Source organism: Schistocerca nitens, chromosome 1 (genome assembly GCF_023898315.1).
Source record: "Schistocerca nitens isolate TAMUIC-IGC-003100 chromosome 1, iqSchNite1.1, whole genome shotgun sequence".
Taxonomy (NCBI): Eukaryota; Metazoa; Arthropoda; class Insecta; order Orthoptera; family Acrididae; genus Schistocerca; species Schistocerca nitens.
Genome location: NC_064614.1, coordinates 658,090,633 through 658,110,058, shown reverse-complemented (window position 1 = coordinate 658,110,058; position 19,426 = coordinate 658,090,633). Strand labels below are relative to the sequence as shown.

General features: G+C 42.3%; 1 protein-coding gene across 1 annotated transcript in view; it reads left to right on the top strand.

Annotated features, from left to right (window-relative positions):
* Positions 1-19,072, top strand: part of LOC126258948 (proclotting enzyme-like) — an 81,529-nt gene extending 62,457 nt beyond the window's left edge. The window contains exon 8 of the mRNA XM_049955682.1: positions 16,000-19,072. Coding sequence (XP_049811639.1) covers positions 16,000-16,158 — 159 coding nt within the window. The 3' untranslated portion in view covers positions 16,159-19,072. The remainder of the gene's footprint in view (positions 1-15,999) is intronic.
* Positions 19,073-19,426: the final 354 nt, after the last annotated feature.

Genomic DNA, 19,426 nt, shown 5'->3' with positions numbered 1-19,426 from the left:
ACGAGTTAAGGTTCAGGAGAAATGTAGGACCATGCTACGTAATACTGATCCAACGATTTATCTTAGTGGATAAGTTGAGAAAAACTATGTTTGTAACATTTGTAGATTTAGAACAATCTTTTGCAGATTTAGAAAAATCTTTTGTCAGTGTTGATTGGAGTAAGTTTTTTGAAATTTTGAAGGTAGCAGGAATAAAATATAGGGAACAAAAGGCTATTTACAACTTGTACAGAAATCAGAATGCAGTTATAAGAGACGAAGGAATGAAAATGGAGTGAGACAGGTTTGTAGCCTGTCCCAGATGTTATTCAATCTGTACATTGAGCAAGCTATGTAGGAAATCAAGCATAAATTTGGAAAGGGAAAAGAAGTAAAAACCTTGCGGTTTGCTGATGACATTGTAATTCTGTCAGATACGTCAAATGGCTTGGGAGAGCAGTCGAGCGGAATGGGCAGTGTCTTGTAAAGAGATTGTAAGATTAAAATCAACAAAAATAAAACAAGTTTGATGGAATGTAGTGGAATTAAATCAGGCGATGCTCAGGTAGCAGATCAGGAAATGAGACACTAAAAGTAGTAGATGAGTTTTGCTGTCTAGGTGTCAAAATAACTGATGATGCCAAGGCAGAGAGCACATAATATACAGATTTGCACTAAAAAGAAAAGAGTTTCTGAAAGAGAGGAATTTGCTAGCATGTAATACAAATTTAAGTGCTATTTAGTCTTTTCTGAAGGTATTCGTCTGGAGTGTACCTTTATGTGGAAGTGAAACGTGGACAATAAGCAGTTGAGACAAAAAGAGACTAAAAGCTTTTGAAATGTGGTGTTATAGAAGAACGCTGAAAATTAGACCGGTAGATGGATTGCGTAGTGAGGAGGTACAGAGAGTCGATTTGGGTGATAAAGCAGTCTTGAGTAAAAGAAGGGATCTGTAGTTAGGACACATCCTGAGGCATCAAGGAATCGTTAATTTGGTAATGGAAGGAAATATAGGAGGTATAAATTGTAGAGGGAGATCAAGGGTTCGTTGCAGTAAGCAGAGTCAAATGGATGTAGGTTGCTGTAGTTACACAAAGATGAAGAGCCTTGCACAGGACAAGCAAGCATGGAGAGTCTTCCGACTGTTGATCACAACAATCCACAGCTGTCACGGTGCTTGTCATTACTTCACAGGTAACGTGGAAATCCAGGTCAGTATCCTCCAAAGCATAATACTACCGCCACCGGTCCCTGCCCGTGGCGTAGTGCGTGTTTCGAGGAGACGTTCGCATGGATGACGGCGTATTAGGACACGATAGTTGACCTGCTGCAACAAATGTCTTTCTTCGGACAAGGTGATATGTTTTCATTGATACATGGCCAATCTTGACGATTCTGTAACTACTACAGTCGTACGTAATTGACGATCTCATCGAGTCATCATAGGAAAACGTAAGGGTTGTCTGCTGCGGAGCCTCTAGTTCAACAATGTGCACTTAATGCTCTGAAACACTTGTACCTGCGCCAGCATTGTACGGCAGACCTTCTTTATGGGGTGGACAAGCCTCCAACTTCCATGTCCTGAGAGCTTATCGCCTACATATGGTTTCACAGTCGTTCGACCAATTTCCATAGACGTTCACGACGGTAGCAAGTGAACGGACGACCGTTTTCGTTTTTTCCGAGATGCTCGTATCTAGGCGCCAGACCATGTCACTGTCAAAGTCACTTACATCAGTGGATTTCCCCATCTGCGCTCCGTATCGTCGTTGGAATGATTGCTCATTTGTCTGTGCTTCCCTTATATATTTTCCTTGCAGTGTCACATGCCCACAACACCAGCAGATGGCTTTCAATCTCGCTGCTGGTTGTGGTCCCAAAGTTTTAGCTCATCAATTAGAAAATTTGGAAATTTGTGGTAAGATTTTATGGGACCAGACTGCTGAGGTCATCGGTCCCTAAGCCTGGAAACTATTTAAACTAACTTAAACTAATTTACGCTAAGGACTCGAACCCCCGAAGCGGGGAGCCGCGCGGACCGCAACAAGATGCCTTTACTTTAGACGGGGCAGCTACCCCGCGCGGCGGCTCATCAATTATACGACAGTTTACGGCAGGGGTGTCTAGCCAGAGAATTTTTTTGACGGTGCAGCACAGAAATTAAAACCGGGGTAGCAATGGTGAAAGAATCATTTTGTAGGAACAGGAGAGTTTTCCGCAGCAATATGGTAAAGACTGAAATAATGTTTTGTATTGAGTGTCGTCCTGTATAGCGTTAGGCTGGAGGCTTTTGAATTGTGGACATGGCGGAGGATGGAAAGAGTATGTTGGACTGCCAGGGCGAAAACGAAGAGGTACTAGGAGGAATAGGAGAGCAGAAACAATTGCTGAGTGTAATAAAAAGAACAAAAAGAAACTGGACAGGACATATGTTAAAGCAATAAAGAGGAACTTACGAACACAGTCTTAAAATGGCATGTGGAAGGAGATGCTGGTCGATATGCTGGACGGCAGCACACACAGCAGCATAAAGAAGGAAGATAAGAACCATCTGAAGTGCATACGCAAAAAATCTCATAACAAAACAGAACGCGGATGATGTATTACTATTTATTCTTGTGTCAGAAACATACATATTTACACGATCAACAAACATTACTTCATGTACAATTCGACCAAAGTTCCGCCTCTTCTATTGCATTCGCTGAGGATTGATACAAGTCGTGTCCCATATATGAGTTTGGAGACAGTCGACACTGAAGCATATATTTAACTGTCTGGTCTCCTCCACAGTCGCACTTGACACTGTCCTCTTTGTCGTAATCCCATCTTTCCATATTAACCCTGCATGTGCCTACTGCTCAACAATGTATTTGCGTATACGAGATTCGAAGGATATGGCGGAAGAGCCGAGTAGTTGCCCTGCTAAACCGTGGCAAAGCACAGGACAATCGAAGAACATTAGACCAGCTGCAGTACTATGTCACATCTAGAAACTACTGTAAAGACACATCTTAAATCGCCCTCTCCCTGTAATTGACCCTTTATTTATACTTCAACAATCTGGATTTCATCCTGGCACAAATTGTACTAGAAAAGTCCTACATTTCACGCACTCTTAGAAGATAGTTTTGAAGTTCTTGGGGGCGGCCGAAATGACATTTGTCAACTTATTAGCAGCGTACGACACCGTCAACCATCGGTTACGGTTAACTAAGCTCCACAACTTGACCACGGACTTCAGCCTAACCAGGTTCATCGAGATACTTCTGCAGAATCGTAGAATCTTTGTTGACTTCCAAGGACAGCACAACCGACGAAGGTTACAGAAGAACAATGATGATAATATGTTAGGAAGGCCTGACGTGTCGTCATATGGGTAAACCTACGAAAGCTGAATTATTGAAATGAATTGTCCCACTCTTTTGACACTGATAATCGATTTCGTTCAAGTACTGAATATCTTGAATGATAGCAGTTGCAGCCAGGCCCAGACGCAGGTGGCGTGTCCAGTGTCCACTAATCAGCCATGTGTCATTGACATTGTACAGTTGTTCAGTACTTGAATGAAATCAGTTATCATTGAAACAAAATGCGGTATTAGACTATAGTGAAAGTGATCCTCAGTTGATAAAGCCTTTTTTTAAACAGATCATCGCCGAAAGGCAGCTACCTTTCGAGGATGACATATTAAAAATAATCTTTATCACATGAGGGTGCGTCTTCTAGTAGCTCGAAACCGGTCGTGACTTTTAATAAAAATTATTCCATAACCAATGCAGATTATTTCTTTAAAAACTTTTTACACAGATTTCATTACATTCCGTGGCCTTATACCGACATTATGTAAGAGCATACTCGTATGAGGCAGTGATGAAAAGTAATGCCCGAAATATTTTATGTGCAATCTCTTAAACGTTTTAAATATAACAAACGTTATTAACATTCTTTATATTTATTCTTCATTTCTACACACCCTTCTGCCACTAGAGGGTTCCGAATTATAGTGTGTACCATGGCGGTGTATAACGTATGTATGTTGATGCCTGAAAAACAGCGTGCTGTAATTGAGTTACGAATTCGTAGAGTTTGTCCACACGTGGGGCACCCTCTCCTTCAGCATAACAATGCCAGATCACACAAGAGCGCTGCGACATCTGCATCACTCCGACACCTTGGGTTCACTGTCATCGATCATCCTCCATAAAGTTCCCACTTGGCCCCCTCCAATTTTCATCTCTTTCAAAAACTTAAAGAATGTCGTCGACAACTTCGCTTTGATAGTGATGAAGCGGTGCAAGCAGAGGTGATGTCGTGGCTTCGACAATGCCAAGCACTTCGCAGTGACGGTGTCAACAAATTGGTCTCTCATTGGAAGAAACGTGCTCGTCGCCTGGGTGACTACGTCCACAAACAAGTATGTGTACATCAAGAATGTTGATAAGGTCTGTTTCATTTAAAGAGCATTAAGAATTATCACATAAAAATTCGGAGGCATTACTTTTCAGCACGCCCTCGTATATTCCCCGTTAGCAGAATGTCGAGTCCTGTAAGTCGTACTCATGTTTTCCCTGCAAGGATCACGCTCTCTTCATCTTCCATGTCTATCCCATGCAGAGCATCTTAAGTGGCTCAAAAAGATTGCAGTCCGAGGGCATCAGGTGTGGGCTGTGCGGCACATGAGGCAGTTTGGCAATGGGTTTCCGTGTTCAAGACTTGCGTGTGTTCGAGCACTGTCGTTTAGGAACAAGATTTCTTTTGGATTCATGTCAGACGGGACGTCGGAAGAGTTTATTGAGTTTGTTCAGTGTCTTCACATACGCTTTTGAATTAACGATTGTCTCTTTTAGCAGCATTTCCACAATAATGACACCATCACTATACCAAAAGACTGTCATCATGTCTATGCCAGCAGAGGGAGTTGCCTTGAATTTCTTCTTTTTCGGTTATTTCGGGTGGTGCCACTGCAGTGTCTGCTTTTTGTTACCGGCTGAAGGTGATACCCCAAGGTACCGTAACGACCCGCGACAGAAAGGCATCTCCAGAAGCGTCAGGCTACTCCAAAAATTCTGATGAAATTGCTTTACTTTAAATATTGCGGCCTCCTGCGTGCATCCGTCGAAACCATCTTCAGCACTCATTTGAATATCCAAGAGTCTCAATTATTGCGCACGCACTTCCAACTCTCAGCGGTAGCCGTAGAGCTAACTGCCACACCGCTCTGCACGAATTATGACACCCGCGCGGTTCACCAGAGGGAGCAGTGGCCGTGAAAAGACGTTCCGAACATGGCCGAGTATGGCATTACTCTTCCTGATGCTCTATTCTCCCGTCACTCAAGAGTACTGTTATATAATGCATCACTACCATACACCACACAGAAACGTTTATGGATCTCCACGACGATTTCTTTCCCCGCAACCAAGAATTCAATTTCAGCACGTTGTTTGTAACGAGTGTCTCGCGTAGATTTCATTTTGGCGGTTCAACACGGCTCTGACATCTGTCGAATCGGTTTCAAACTCTGGAAATTGTAGAGGAATCTTCAGATTGAAGCACCTAAAATGTTCCGAAATTGGGGACATTATTTATTGAACGACCTTCGTACAATCAATCTGTTAAGTACATTGTAATGAGGAGTACTTGTTGCAAAGAGTTGCATTAGTACCTCTTCTAATTAATAAACACAGATCTTTAACACGCTACTGGCCATTAAAATTGCTACACCAAGAAGAAATGCAGATAATAAACGGGTATTCATTGGACAAATATATTATACTAGAACTGACATGTGATTACATTTGCACGCAATTTGGGTGCATAGATCCTGAGAAATCAGTACCCAGAACAACCACCTCCGGCCGTAATAACGGCCTTGATACGCCTGGGTATTGAGTCAAACAGAGCTTGGATGGTGTGTACAGGTACAGCTGCCCATGAAGCTTCAACACGATACCACAGTTCATCAAGAGTAGTGACTGGCGTATTGTGACGAGCCAGTTGCTAGGCCACCATTGACCAGACGTTTTCAGTTGGTGAGACATATGGAGAATGTGCTGGCCAGGGCAGCAGTCGAACATTTTCTGTATCCAGAAAGGCCCGTACAGGATCTGCAACATGCGGTCGCGCATTACCCTGCTGAAATGTAGGGTTTCGCAGGGATCGAATGAAGGGTAGAGCCACGGGTCGTAGCATATCTGACATGTAACGTCCACTGTTTAAAGTGTTGTCAGTGCGAACAAGAGGTGACCGAGACGTGTAACCAGTGGCACCCCATACCATCACGCCGGGTGATACGCCAGTATGGCGATGACGAATTCACCGCGATGTTACCAAACACGAATGCAACAATCATGACGCTGTAAACAGAACCTGGATTCATACGAAAAAATGACGTTGTGCCATTCGTGCACCCAGGTTCATCGTTGAGTACACCATCGCAGGCGCTCCTGTCTGTGATGCAGCGTCAAGAGTAACCGCACCCATGGTCTCCGAGCTGATAGTCCATGCTGCTGCAAACGTCGTCGAACTGTTCGTGCAGATGGTTGTTGCCTTGCAAACGTCCCCATCTGTTGACTAAGGGATCGAGATGTGGCTGCACGATCCGTTACAGCCAGGCAGATAAGATGCCTGTCATCTCGACTGCTAGTGATACGAGGCCGTTGGGATCCAGCACGGCGTTCCGTATTACCCTCCTGAACCCACATATTCTGCTAACAGTCATTGAATCTCGACCAACGCGAGCAGCAATGTCGCGATACGATAAACCGCAATCGCTATAGGCTACAATCCGACCTTTATCAAAGTCGGTAACGTGGTGGTACGCATTTCTCCTCCTTACACGAAGCATCACAACAACGTTTCACCTGGCAACGCAGGTCAACTGCTGTTTGTGTATGAGAAATCGGTTGGAAACTTTCCTCATGTCAGTACGTTGTAGGTGTCGCCACCGGCGCCAACCTTGTGTGAATGCTCTGAAAAGCTAATCATTTGTTATCACAGCATCTTCTTCATATGGTTCAAATGGCTCTGAGCACTATGGGACTTAACATTTGTGGTCATCAGTCCCCTAGAACTTAGAACTACTTAAACCTAACTAACCTAAGGACATCACACACATCCATGCCCGAAGCATCTTCTTCCTGTCGGTTAAATTTCGCGACAGTAGCACATCATATTCGTGGTGTAGCAATTTTAATGGCCAGTAGTGTAGCTGTGGGCTTTATTTTCAATTAAAATTGAGCTGCTTTTCCTTCCCTCCCCTAAGCTGAGATTCTAGGTATGGTCTTATTACTTCTATTAACACTTGTGTTCACGTTCGTTGCTGTGTCGCAAACAGTACGTTCCTACAAATCCGTTTATGTATTTGCAATTTTGGAGCAATAGGAACATTACTATGCTACTGTTTTTAAAGATAATAACAACCAGAAGAATAGTCTGAATCATTCAAAATTGAAACGCGTGTACAACAGTGATTAAGATTGCAGAAAGATATTCCACACGTAGGACCAGCAGCGCCGGAGAGGTCAATGTTTCGCGGACTGCGCGGCCCCTCCCGCGGGAGGTTTGAGTCCTCCCTCGGGCATGGGTGTGTCTGTTGTTCTTAGCATAAGTTAGTTTGAGTAGTGTGTATGTTCAGGGACCGATGACCTCAGCAGTTTGGTCCCTTAGAAATCCACACACATTTGAACATTTCAGTGTTTCGCCACGCTCATTTGGTGCAAGCACTCAAACGATGTGGAAACGTGCAAGGGAGTGCCGATAACTCTCGTCGACGTCGAAGGGCGCAATATAGTCTTTTCAGTGAGTTCGAACGGGGCAGAATTATTGGTCTCCGAAAACACATTTGATGAACTGTGACATTTTACCTCAGTCAGGGCACGCTGCTACGACAATGACTCTTGTATCGAACCAGTGGGCAGAAAAGGTCAGTACAAATGGAAGAGCGGACGAGGTGTGACCACACCGCGGGATGACCGCCATCTTGTCTGCATGGCCGCAACCAACAAATTGGCCTCGTCCACACTGGTGGTTCGACGTTCGAGCACTACAATCAGTGTGGATGTGTCTGTTTCGACTGTTCGACACCACCTGCTGAGACCTGAGCGATGGTACGCATACTACTGCTTCGGTTTCCATCGCCATTGGCGTTCTGAGTGTCATACCAAGTGTTTTCGGACGAGTCTTGCTTCATCTTGACCTACAGTGATGGCCGCGTACGTTCTAGACACTACTGTCGAGAACGCAATCGGCAGACTGCATTGACGGGTGGTATAGCGAACAAACGCCAAGTGTGGTGGTTTGGGGCGCCATTGGGCTATAACATGCGGTTTCGCCCCTTACATGTTAATCCCACAATTTAAGTTGTCCCCTCTCTCATCAATGAAAGTCGGCTGATTTTGTGCCGCTTCGAAATGTTTGTGCTCTTTCTCAAACTTAGTTACGTATTGTGCACAGCAGAAATAAGTGATTGTTATGTACCGGCGTGATAGCTAATATGTGGGAAAGCTCTGGGGAATGGATATATTCAAAAATAAGCAATGGCCAATTTTTTTTATTTTCTTTGTTACAGACACTTTTTTGCTGTTACGCTTGAGTCTCGTTTGTTTTTCAGTTTCCATTTTGGTTCTACAGGTATTTTTTTTCTTTTCAAATGTTTTTTTGTTTTGGGAAGTAATAAGTCAAAGGCTTCTTATGTTTATGTTAGTTTCCATCGTACTAACTAAACAAAACATTTTAGTATTGAGATCACTATTAGTAGTGGAAGCTTGCTCTACAGTTCTCACTGGACTAGTGTTTAGTGTGTACTGAACATTATTCCTCTACCAGGAATCGAATAGGCTATGTCCGAGAAGGGTACTTCCGAACAGTCATGGGTTAGTAACCTCAGCTAATGAGCGACGTGTTCTGTCTGACTATTTGCCACGGGCGTGACGCCTGCTCGGTCGCATTCCTTCCTATTTGACTAGCTTGTGCTGTACATTTCTGGCTAAAATGTTTTGTAATGAGCACACGGTGGACATGCACTTGAAGTATGGAATGCAAATTGCAGTGCGCCTGAAGCTACACGTTTTTAGGCCGAAATATTTCGTAATAGACATTTACCGAACAATATGGCCTTTCAGAGAATTCGTGAGCGTCTTGTGAAGATATAGTCGTTTGAGAAAAGGTCATTTCCTTGTGGAAAACCAACTAGTTTAGAGCACCTGATTTAGACGATCAGGTACTTCGTCGTACTGACAGTAATGGCATCAGTACCAGAAAAATAGCCCAAACTGAGAATATGCACCTTGTGACAAAGTGAAAAGTATTACGAGAGCATCTCCTTTATCCATACCATGCTCAGACAATGCAAGGCCGTGCTGTAACAGATTTTCAAAGCATAAAAGGTTTTTGTAATTCGTTATCGGGGACGTGTTCTCAGGAACAACACTTCTTGTCTACCATACCATTCACTGATCAAGCATAGTTTACCAGGAATGGGTTGCAGAATTTTCATCCCACTCATGTATGGGCGGATGAGAATCCTTTTGCAGTTTTGGAAACAAGACATTCTGAAGTGTGGGGTTGATCTATTATTCTGTTATTTTGCGCAACGGATTAATCAGAGATGTACCCTTTACCCTGTGGCTCCTGCAAGATGCAATTTCCACTGCCACACTACTACAGAAGTCAGACAAACGCTCCTAACGTTCTAAAGAGAACTGCCTGAAAAACTTTCAACAATAAATATCTTCTGGAGTCGTCCGCTGTAAGGAAATGACACAAAAATTCACAAAATTTCTTACGTAACTAGTGGCATACTTGGGTACTGGAGAAGCGCTATTTAGTGTAAGAAAAACATGAAACTAACGAAAGTTATTATTTATTTTGTAAAAATTCTGAAAAATCTCAATGGCACTTTTAGTTATGAATTGAACAAGTTATATCCTGGTTCTTTTCGGAATGTGAAGTTACCTCTCAAGGATAGGATTCGCTAATGAAATTTCTATACAAAGTTTAAGATGCTTGTTGCCTTGGCAGAATGGCTGAGAGGCGCGCTTACTCAACTTGAATAATTATCCTTTAGATACCGGCCGGAGTGGCCGAGCGGTTCTAGGCGCTACAGTCTGGAACCGCGCGACCGCAACGGTCGCAGGTTCGAATCCTGCCTCGGGCATGGATGTATGTCATGTCCTTAGGTTAGTTAAGTTTAAGTAGTTCTAAGTTCTAGGGGACAGATGACCACAGCAGTTAAGTCCCATAGTGCTCAGAGCCATTTTATCCTTTAGAATGTTGCTAGGTACGGTCGAGGCTGTCGGGTGTGAAATGCAGTCAAGTGTACTGTTGTGGAGGAAATATGGGGCTTGCAATAGCTGTAGCGCACAATACCGTAAGCTGCGATAACTGCTGTCTGCGCCGCTCGCTGCTGACAAGTAAAATAACTCTCGATCTATCTGAATTGACCTTCGCCAATAAAGCTCTCCCTATGCCTTGATGAAGTCAAGGATTCCTATTCGCCCCTAGTCTAACTATTGGCGTGGTACACCGGTCAGATAACCAGTCCACCGCGATGCTACTAAAAATTCGCTCGCAGGCGTTTAACTATAACTCTGTCAGTTCACACCGCACAATATGTGTGTCGGCCAACACAGTGAACAATGCTTAATCGCAAGGACTCAATATAGAGTCGCCCTTTGATTCGCTCTCGACAGAGGTGCTCTCCCAGTGAAGTACTGAGGAGAGACTTGTTCCTCGCTCTTTCGAGTACACGTACGAGCGCGCACGCTCTCGTTACGTGTTCTCGCTCCAAGAGCGACAACCGAACCGCGCATCTCCACGCCAGACATGAAGGGGTATATCTTTCGGTCTCTTCCATTATTCCTTCAGCTCAAGGCGTCAGAAATATCGTCTGCCAATCAGCATTGCTCTTCTAAAACGGGAGAACGACGTTTCGTTTAAGGCGACCAATCCGGAAGCTTGTAGCTTTGGCGTTTGGCGTTTGCTGTCTCCCTGTGAAAATCTCTGAAACTGCGTGCTATATGTAAAGAATGCGTAGGCTGGCCGCTCCCACACAATGTAGCGGAATTTGCTTTTAAGCTGAACATGGGGTCGTTCCCCCTTTTCAACTCGGGCCCACGCTGTCTGCTACGGGCGGTCACCGGCCGACATGGGCTGGGTCGTCCTCTGAAGAGCCTGGCGTCCCGCTATGCGGCCTCTCTCCCGAACTAAAAGCATCTGTGACCGTCGTGTCCGGAATGTATGTGTGCACGCCAGCCTTGAGTATTTCAACCATAGTGTGCTCACTTGTCAATTGCATATCGTTTACATGAATTCATACAACATTGACTTTATCTTATCGAGTTTGGGTTCGAATGAAGCGTCTTGATGTACGGAACATGATTGTGAGGGCGGAATATGTAAGCACTGAAGGTCAGGAGACCACAACGTCTTACAATATCAGCAACAGTTTATGATAACTGTAGACAGATTAACTGGACTTTTCATTTTGCATAGAACACCGAATAGAGCACCATGCAGTGAGCTTTTAATGCAGCACTTAAATATTTTGTTGGAAGACTCTCCAATACACTTACATCTAAACAAGTGGTTCATGCATGGTAGAGCTCCGCATCATTTTGCTCTGTAAGCAAAAAATGGATCGATCTTGGGGCAGCATCTTGGTCTGCTCAATATCCTGATTTCAGTAAGTTGGATTTTAATTTTTGGGAGCATACAAAGGACATAGTATATTCAAGACCTAATGTGAATGTTGACATTTTTCGCCAGCATGTTCAAGAAGGATTTCAGCAAATACAACAGACACATGGAATAGGGGGGAGGGGGGGGATGGGGAAGGCAAACCATGCTGTGCTTTAGAGGCTTGTGTTAGAGCTAATGGTAAATATTTTGACCATTTCGTTTAGCCACCAGAAGGCAACATTTGAAAAGAAAAAATACGTGCAGGATCAAGCTGGAAATTTATAAACAAAAAGACAGAAATGAATCAAACATAAAAAAGTGTTTGTAACTAAGAAAATAAAGAAAAGGCCACATATGAAGGGCTTATTTCAATAGTGGTACAAGTCCATTTTTGTTCATTCTGAGATACGGAGTCCTAAAGTTAATGAGCGCTGAAAAATCTGTGGTTGAGATACCAGAACTACTCAAGTATATATACTTGAATATTTCTCGTATACCTGAATATTTCTGGTATCTCAACTGCAGATTTTTCAGCGCTCATTTAACTTTAGGACTCTGTATCTCAGAATGAACAAAATTGGACTTGTACAACTATTGAAATAAGCCCTTCATCTGTATCTGAACTTTTTTGCATCTTTTTTAACTCTCCATCCATTCTTCAGAGTTCTCCCACGTATTAGTTAACACTCTGCGTAGTATTCATTCATGTCGGGTGTTACGCGTAGTGGTTAATATTATTATACAAGGAATGCGCGAAGGGGATGTATCTGCTCCTTTTAACGGCTCGCCACCATCTTTCGTATCCCTTTTGCTACGCATTAACCCATTATATGTTCGTTTCTTTGATAACCTATTTGTTGGCTGCCCTAGGACAATAAGGCGAGGCTTGTACCAGAAGCTAATGCGCTATGAGCCGATTTCAAGCTTTCGCTCTCAGCGTCTTCAACATAGGGGCGAAGTTAAAGTGTGCGATTAGTATTGAGGGCAATCCGAACAGCAACTGCTACATCTGGGAAGTTTTAGAGCCCGAGGTTCTACTCATCCTTTCGGCAGGTCCCCAAGGCATATTTCAGTAAGGCAACGCACAGCTGCATGTGGCGAGGAATGTGCAAGCCTTCTCGAAGGATGACAGGTACCACTGCTTCCCTCGTCTGCACGTTCGCCCATCAAACATGTCGTGAATATCATCAGTCAGCCACTTGTTCGTCCTGGTCCTCATGCAACCACTGTCGATGCTTTGTTGACGCGTCTACAAACCGCAAAGCAGCGTGTTCTCTAGCAGCATATGCTGACCCTATTTGACTCTGCGTCGCGCGTCTAGAGGCTCCTGTGGAATAAATGCCATTGTAATCGCATGTCTACTTCTTGATACCGCAATTTTACAGACAATAGTGTCGAACTAGTGCACAGCGAGCAGTTTTTTAAGCAGTCACAATATGTGGCTTCCTTCCAGCATTAGTACTGTTCGGTGGTTTTGGTACAATACATAAATGACATAGTAAATTGTAGGCTTACCGGAAGTACTGTTAACACTGGTAGAGAAAGAAACATACATGCATTTCCAGAATGAGATTTTCACTCTGCAGCGGAGTGTGCGCTGATATGAAACTTCCTGGCAGATTAAAACTGTGTGCCCGACCGAGATTCGAACTCGGGACCTTTGCCTTTCGCGGACAAGTGCTCTACCATCTGAGCTACCGAAGCACGACTCTCGCCCGGTCCTCACAGCTTTACTGGCAGAAGTAAAGCTGTGAGGACCGGGCGAGAGTCGTGCTTCGGTAGCTCAGATGGTACAGCACTTGCCCGCGAAAGGCAAAGGTCCCGAGTTCGAGTCTCGGTCGGGCACACAGTTTTAATCTGCCAGGAAGTTTCATACATGCATTTGTAAGAAAGAAACTGGAAGCCGACGACTTATCTTTGTTTTTTTGTTTATTTGGTTGTTTGTTTCACACAAATTTAGAACCGCTCATCATTCGGTGTTAGTCCACTGTGCATTTTATATCCTTACGACATATAAACTGCATTTTATAAATAATAAAAATTAGTTGAACTCGTAACTGCATTTTTATTTAACGAAAGTAATTACTTTTGATGCAAGTGCAGTTTACGTGCAGAAATATAAAAAATACGTAATTATTGTAGTTACTTTGTACTTAATAGAAAGCTCTTCATCATGATCAAAGGCAAGAGTTTTCTGTCACTATTGATAAGTGCGAATGATGTTTACGAAGAACAGAAACAGGTTTTGTGTAAGTTCAGCGAAATATTGAACCGATGTTTGATATACTTTTATTTTGCGTTTTTTAATGTTACCTTTCTTTTTGAGGAAATTGCGTTTTCTAGCGCTATATGATAATTCTGTATTGGTTGCTTTATTTTTGCCAAAGCATCACTGTTTCATGTTACAATCAATAATTTTCCAATCATATTGGAATTTAACATTGACAGTTTCCTTTCTATTATAAATGCTGCTTATTTTTAAGTAACGGGCAGGAGTATAATTATGTAGAACAAAAATGTTCCATTGGCCTTGCGGCCCTTTATGTATCCTCACTCTCTTTCTACACGGTTCACCGCTTCCAGTTTTTCGAGGGACCTAGTAAAATACTGGTTGAATACGTAAAGAAAACGATCGTTGTAAGGTAACGCCCGACTGATATGCAACACACCTAACGTACAGGCGTACAGGTAACATCGGTACGACCTTAAGGACGGTATTCTTTGACAAAAAAATATGATCAAATATTCTTCAAATTTCTTTGACACAGATATTTGACATGGCGCGAAAAAGAGGTATTACACTGTTTTCATATCTTTCGTCAGAGTTCAAGATGGCGGACAACAACGACTTGTTATTATGCGCTGCAGTCGTTTGTACCACAAATTTTTAGACAACATAGTTGTATGGAGATAAACAGCGATTAATTTACTTATAATCAATTATTCAAAATAACAGTCACGCTCGCATTATTTATTTTTCCGCCAACCAGTTTCAACCCACGATGGGGTCATCTTCAGGGCAATTTACACTGTAAAGTTATAATATTAGTATGTAATCATTTGCGTAATCTACAAGCAATTAGTCAAAGTTACATAAATAAACAGATTTTATTTTATAAATAGATTTTATTTTATAAATAATACGATTGTGATTGTTATTTTGAATAATTGATTGTTTGTACCACAGCTGCATTGTGTGTGCATTTGGAAGAAAAGCGGGGGAAAAAAAGGAAACATATTTGGGTGAGGCCGTGGGTTTTACGTCGAGATAATAAAAGCATTCAGCGAAATTCCTTACGAGAGCTGCAAGTGGAGGGCGTCAAGTCATATAAATTACGAATGGAAGAGAGTGCTTTTCAGTACTTGCTCAGTAAAGTGGTTCCTTATATTACAAGGCAGAATGCCCACTTGAGTAATGCTATACGTGTAGAAGACAGGTTCACCATAAAACTGCTACAGTAGAGAGCTACTCCAGCTTACTGTATAGCACTTGATTACCGCAGTGCACATTAACCAAAATTATTCCAGAAACTTTTGAAGTGATTTATAAAGCACTGAAGGAGGAAGATCTGAAGTTAAAAAAATGTTTAGTGCACTATATGAGCATTAAGAAATATTTTTAGTTTTGAATAATTTAGTTAATAGAATTAGTGCTCCAACAACTACAAAATTAATGAAAAGTACGAAACAGATGATGCACTTTTTAACTTGTGGCATCCAGATTTCAAAAATAAACGAACTAGAACGGAGAGCTAAGAAAAAAATTTTATTTTAGTGTATGTCGTCCTCTATTCGGGCTTGCTGAAAAGCTGCCTGAGTGTTTCCAGATGTAGCTGTAGCTGTGATTGTGAATTTGAAGTCGCCTGCAACGTACCTCACCTGCCCATCAGCATATGAATAATAGCATGCACTGTGCCCTGGCTCATTCCCCTACCCCTGTCGAAGGAAGGTTATTATAAAGAGTAGAAGGAACACGCCAACTAAACTTTGCAGCTGTATCGATGCCAGCGCTCCAAGCGGTTACATGTCACATTGCATTGAACAGAAGACGAACGACTATTATGATCAAATCTACGGCGAGGCCCTAGATTTGATCATGTTTCTTTAACGAAAGGCGAAATTTGACAAAGTTCTCTATTACAGTATCAAATTTCTTTGACATAAATGTTTGACGTATCAGCTTTGACAAAAAAATGTGACAGCGTAATACCGGCCCAAGCGACCCAAGCTACTTTGAAAACAACTGTAGTGTATGCTTACTTATGACAGTAAACAGTGGCCTATGACACTTTCACAACTCTAAGTATACTACAGTATAATATAATATGTTGTCTTCAGGGTGACTCTGGCGGCCCCCTGGTGATCCAAGAGGAGGATGGTCGCTGGGTGGCGGTGGGCGTCGTCTCCTGGGGCATCGGCTGTGGCAACAAGGACAGCCCCGGCATCTACACGCGCGTCTCCAAGTTCCTGCCCTGGATAGCCAAGACCATGGCATAGGCCAGCTAGGCTACAGGGTGCCAGTTGGTTGCCAACATTCTAATACCTTGAAATGTGCTGCTGGTCAATTGTAGATGTACAGATTTTTAACTTTCCGTCATTAAGCTATGTCATTTACGGTTTTATTACAAGTTCTTCATAACGTATAGATTGGTGAGAGTAGGGTGTCTGCGGTTTGGAGGGGGAGGGAATTTTATATTTACAGAAACGCGAGGGTATCAGTACAAATCATCACTTGCATTTTATGACAATAAAGTTTTAATCTGTAAAATGAGGTAGTGTCGTGGAGACAGTTCTTTAGAATTTGAAGATGGCATCTGTTCTTTCGGACATGTCATTGGTAACCGTGCAGCTCTCTAGAATGAAATTACAATTAAATCAATACCATTAGCTGCTGACGGGCGTTGATATACATCCACGAGGGCAGCAGAAAGTGTGTGCCCCGACCGGAACTCGAACCCAGGATCTCCTGCTTACATGGCAGACGCTCTATCCATCAGGGCTACCGAGGGCACATACGATATTGCGACTACAGGGAGTTATCGCCGGCACACTCCCCGTGAGACCCACATTCTCAACTTATAGTCCACACATTAGATTCGTAGTCCCCTTCCATCGTTTAAAGCTAACCGGTTGATGACCTTCTTCAGTGCAGATGCACACGATTTGTCTGAACTCTTACGGGACTCGGTGGATTGTCTGCCGCGAGTAGTGGGTATAATGGCAGGGGCACTACGAAGGTAGTGTGTGGACTATAAGTTGAGAACGTGGGTCTCACGTGGAGCGTGCCGGTGATAAATCCTTGCAGTCGCACTATCCTCTGTGCCCTCGGTGGCTCAGATGGATAGAGCATCTGCCATGTAAGCGGGAGATACCGGGTTCGAGTCGCAGTCAGGGCACACATTTTCAACTGTCCCCGTTGATGTATATCAACGCCCGTCAGCAGCTAATGGTATCGATTTAATTGTAATTTCAGTTCGTTAGAAGACCGAATGTGACTTTGCCGCGTTCGAGATTGTTCGTGAGGTACCTGGTACCTGTTGCTGACTACAGGTGTTTTGGCGACCTGTGCGTGCAATATATTTGGTGAGTTCCTCCCTCCCTCTGGGCGCTTATTCGTATAATTTCTATTCCAACAAAGTAAAACTTGATGGGTGAATAATAAAACAGTAATAATGAGTCAGAAATCCTATACCAATAAAATGCGAGATTCTATTTTGAAATAGCATAGCAGAACTATTGCAAATCAACAAAGTATCTGAATTACGAGAATTCGAAAAAGAACAATTATATTAACTATGTCTCAGTTACTGTGTTCCAGTACAGTAATTAAATAAAGCCCCTAATTCTGTTCTTGTATCATATAACATGCAGAACAATTTTGAGTATGGGGAAAAAGTTAGTCAGCGCCCTCAAGTGAATTTCTTCCCTTAAATTTGGATACAAGACGCAGACAAAGTAAAACCTAATCCTCCTGCGCTGAAAAAATAGTAGCAATAATCATATAATTACTAATTAGACTAACGAGCTCCAATGAACGCCTGTAGTAAAGGAAAGGATTGAGAGTTTTAAACTACAGTGGTAAACAATAAAAAATTCTTGTAACATGTAACATTTTTAATCTCTATATGGAAAAACTAGCAAATGAGATCGCACTTGGCTAATTCTTGCGTGGTCAAAATAGCAATTCTTCAATACTGTGCTGATCAGGAGGAAAAATCGCTAACAATGCGAGCAAACGTATACCCATTTAGTGGAATTTGCAAAGTATTTGCCCAGATTTTTGTCTTCGCTAATTTCTCACACTCTAGCGGCCACCTGGTTTGTCACTTCGGTAGAACCGATGCTACTTTCACGTTAGCTGTGTGATAGACTTGCACAGCTTACCAGTACTTATTATTTTCCGTATCTGGATTTATAAATGTGATGGAACAACGGAAAAATGAATGATATCTTTTTCAGCATTTTATTATTGTTGGAATAAACCAACTAATCATGCCACAACAATGGTGAAACATAACTGTAAGTATCTGTCAAGACATATTGCAAACTGGTCATACCTTAGGGGAACTCGCAGTTGAGAGCCCCTAGCGGGCTACGCAACCGTGCGACACGAGCTGGATGTTACAATAGCACCTTACAGACTGGATAGTATATAACGTAAAAGCCTTCTAATTGTAAAGTTTCAGAACAGCCTTATTGATCTATTGCATTTCGCGTTCCTATATCAGACTTTTATTTATTTTAATACGACCAATTATAAAAATGAAAAGACATTATTATTATTAACATGTTTCAGTTTTCTTAATTAACATTTCCATTTATTAGCATGTATCGAATTTAAATGAAAGTAATTTTGTGCATTCTAATAGCAAGTTTATAATTATGACTATGCTTTAGTCACTCAACTGTCGGCGAATATGTCAAAAATGCTAGAAATTATTTATACTGAACAGTGCTTGGAAATCTTATAATCTTCAAAGGTAATTGTTTTACTGCTTCAGGAAATTCAATATCAGGCATCCCCCTTTCAAGATAAGCATGAAGAAAATCGAAGAGGGCCACTCCATCAAGTTCCCTTGTCAGTACGTGTACTTACAGAGTCCGTATAAGATTAAGAGATTCCGTTTTATATGTGACAGCCCCCAGCGCCTAGTATTTTTGTTTGTAGCTTGTATCAATGTACAGAAAATCAAAACTAATTTATTTTTTATAAATTCCGCTCTACCATTCTACACTCACATCATAGAGTTACTGTCTAAAACGTATGGCACTTTATCAACAATGAAACGTCCTCTTCTGAAGTTTAGAGCCAGCAGCTATAGCTAATCGGAAGAAACAACCTGCTAACTGCAAAGCATACATAATTGTATACTGGACGTAGCAATAAATTTAATTTGTTTATAATCTGAAATTCCTGATATTTATTCTTTGTGCATCCTCAGATAATGTAATAAAATTTTAAGCTTGAGACACGACGATAATGAAGTAGTGTTTTACATTATTTGCACAATTAAAATTTGGAAATAAAAATATAATATGTATTCTTCTGAGAAATACTCTTCAAACCATGCCACTGGGTACTCCCATGTTACTCTTGAACTGCTGCTTCCTTTTAAGCGAGTTGCACAAAACCCCAGAGCAAGCAGTGCAGGACATTGTTACAATCGGCCAAGGACCAAAAGCTGCGGCGATTCTGAAAGAAAAAAATATGAAGTGGTTAACATGGGATCCAGGCGTCCAAGTGGATCGTCTTGTCACTGCCATC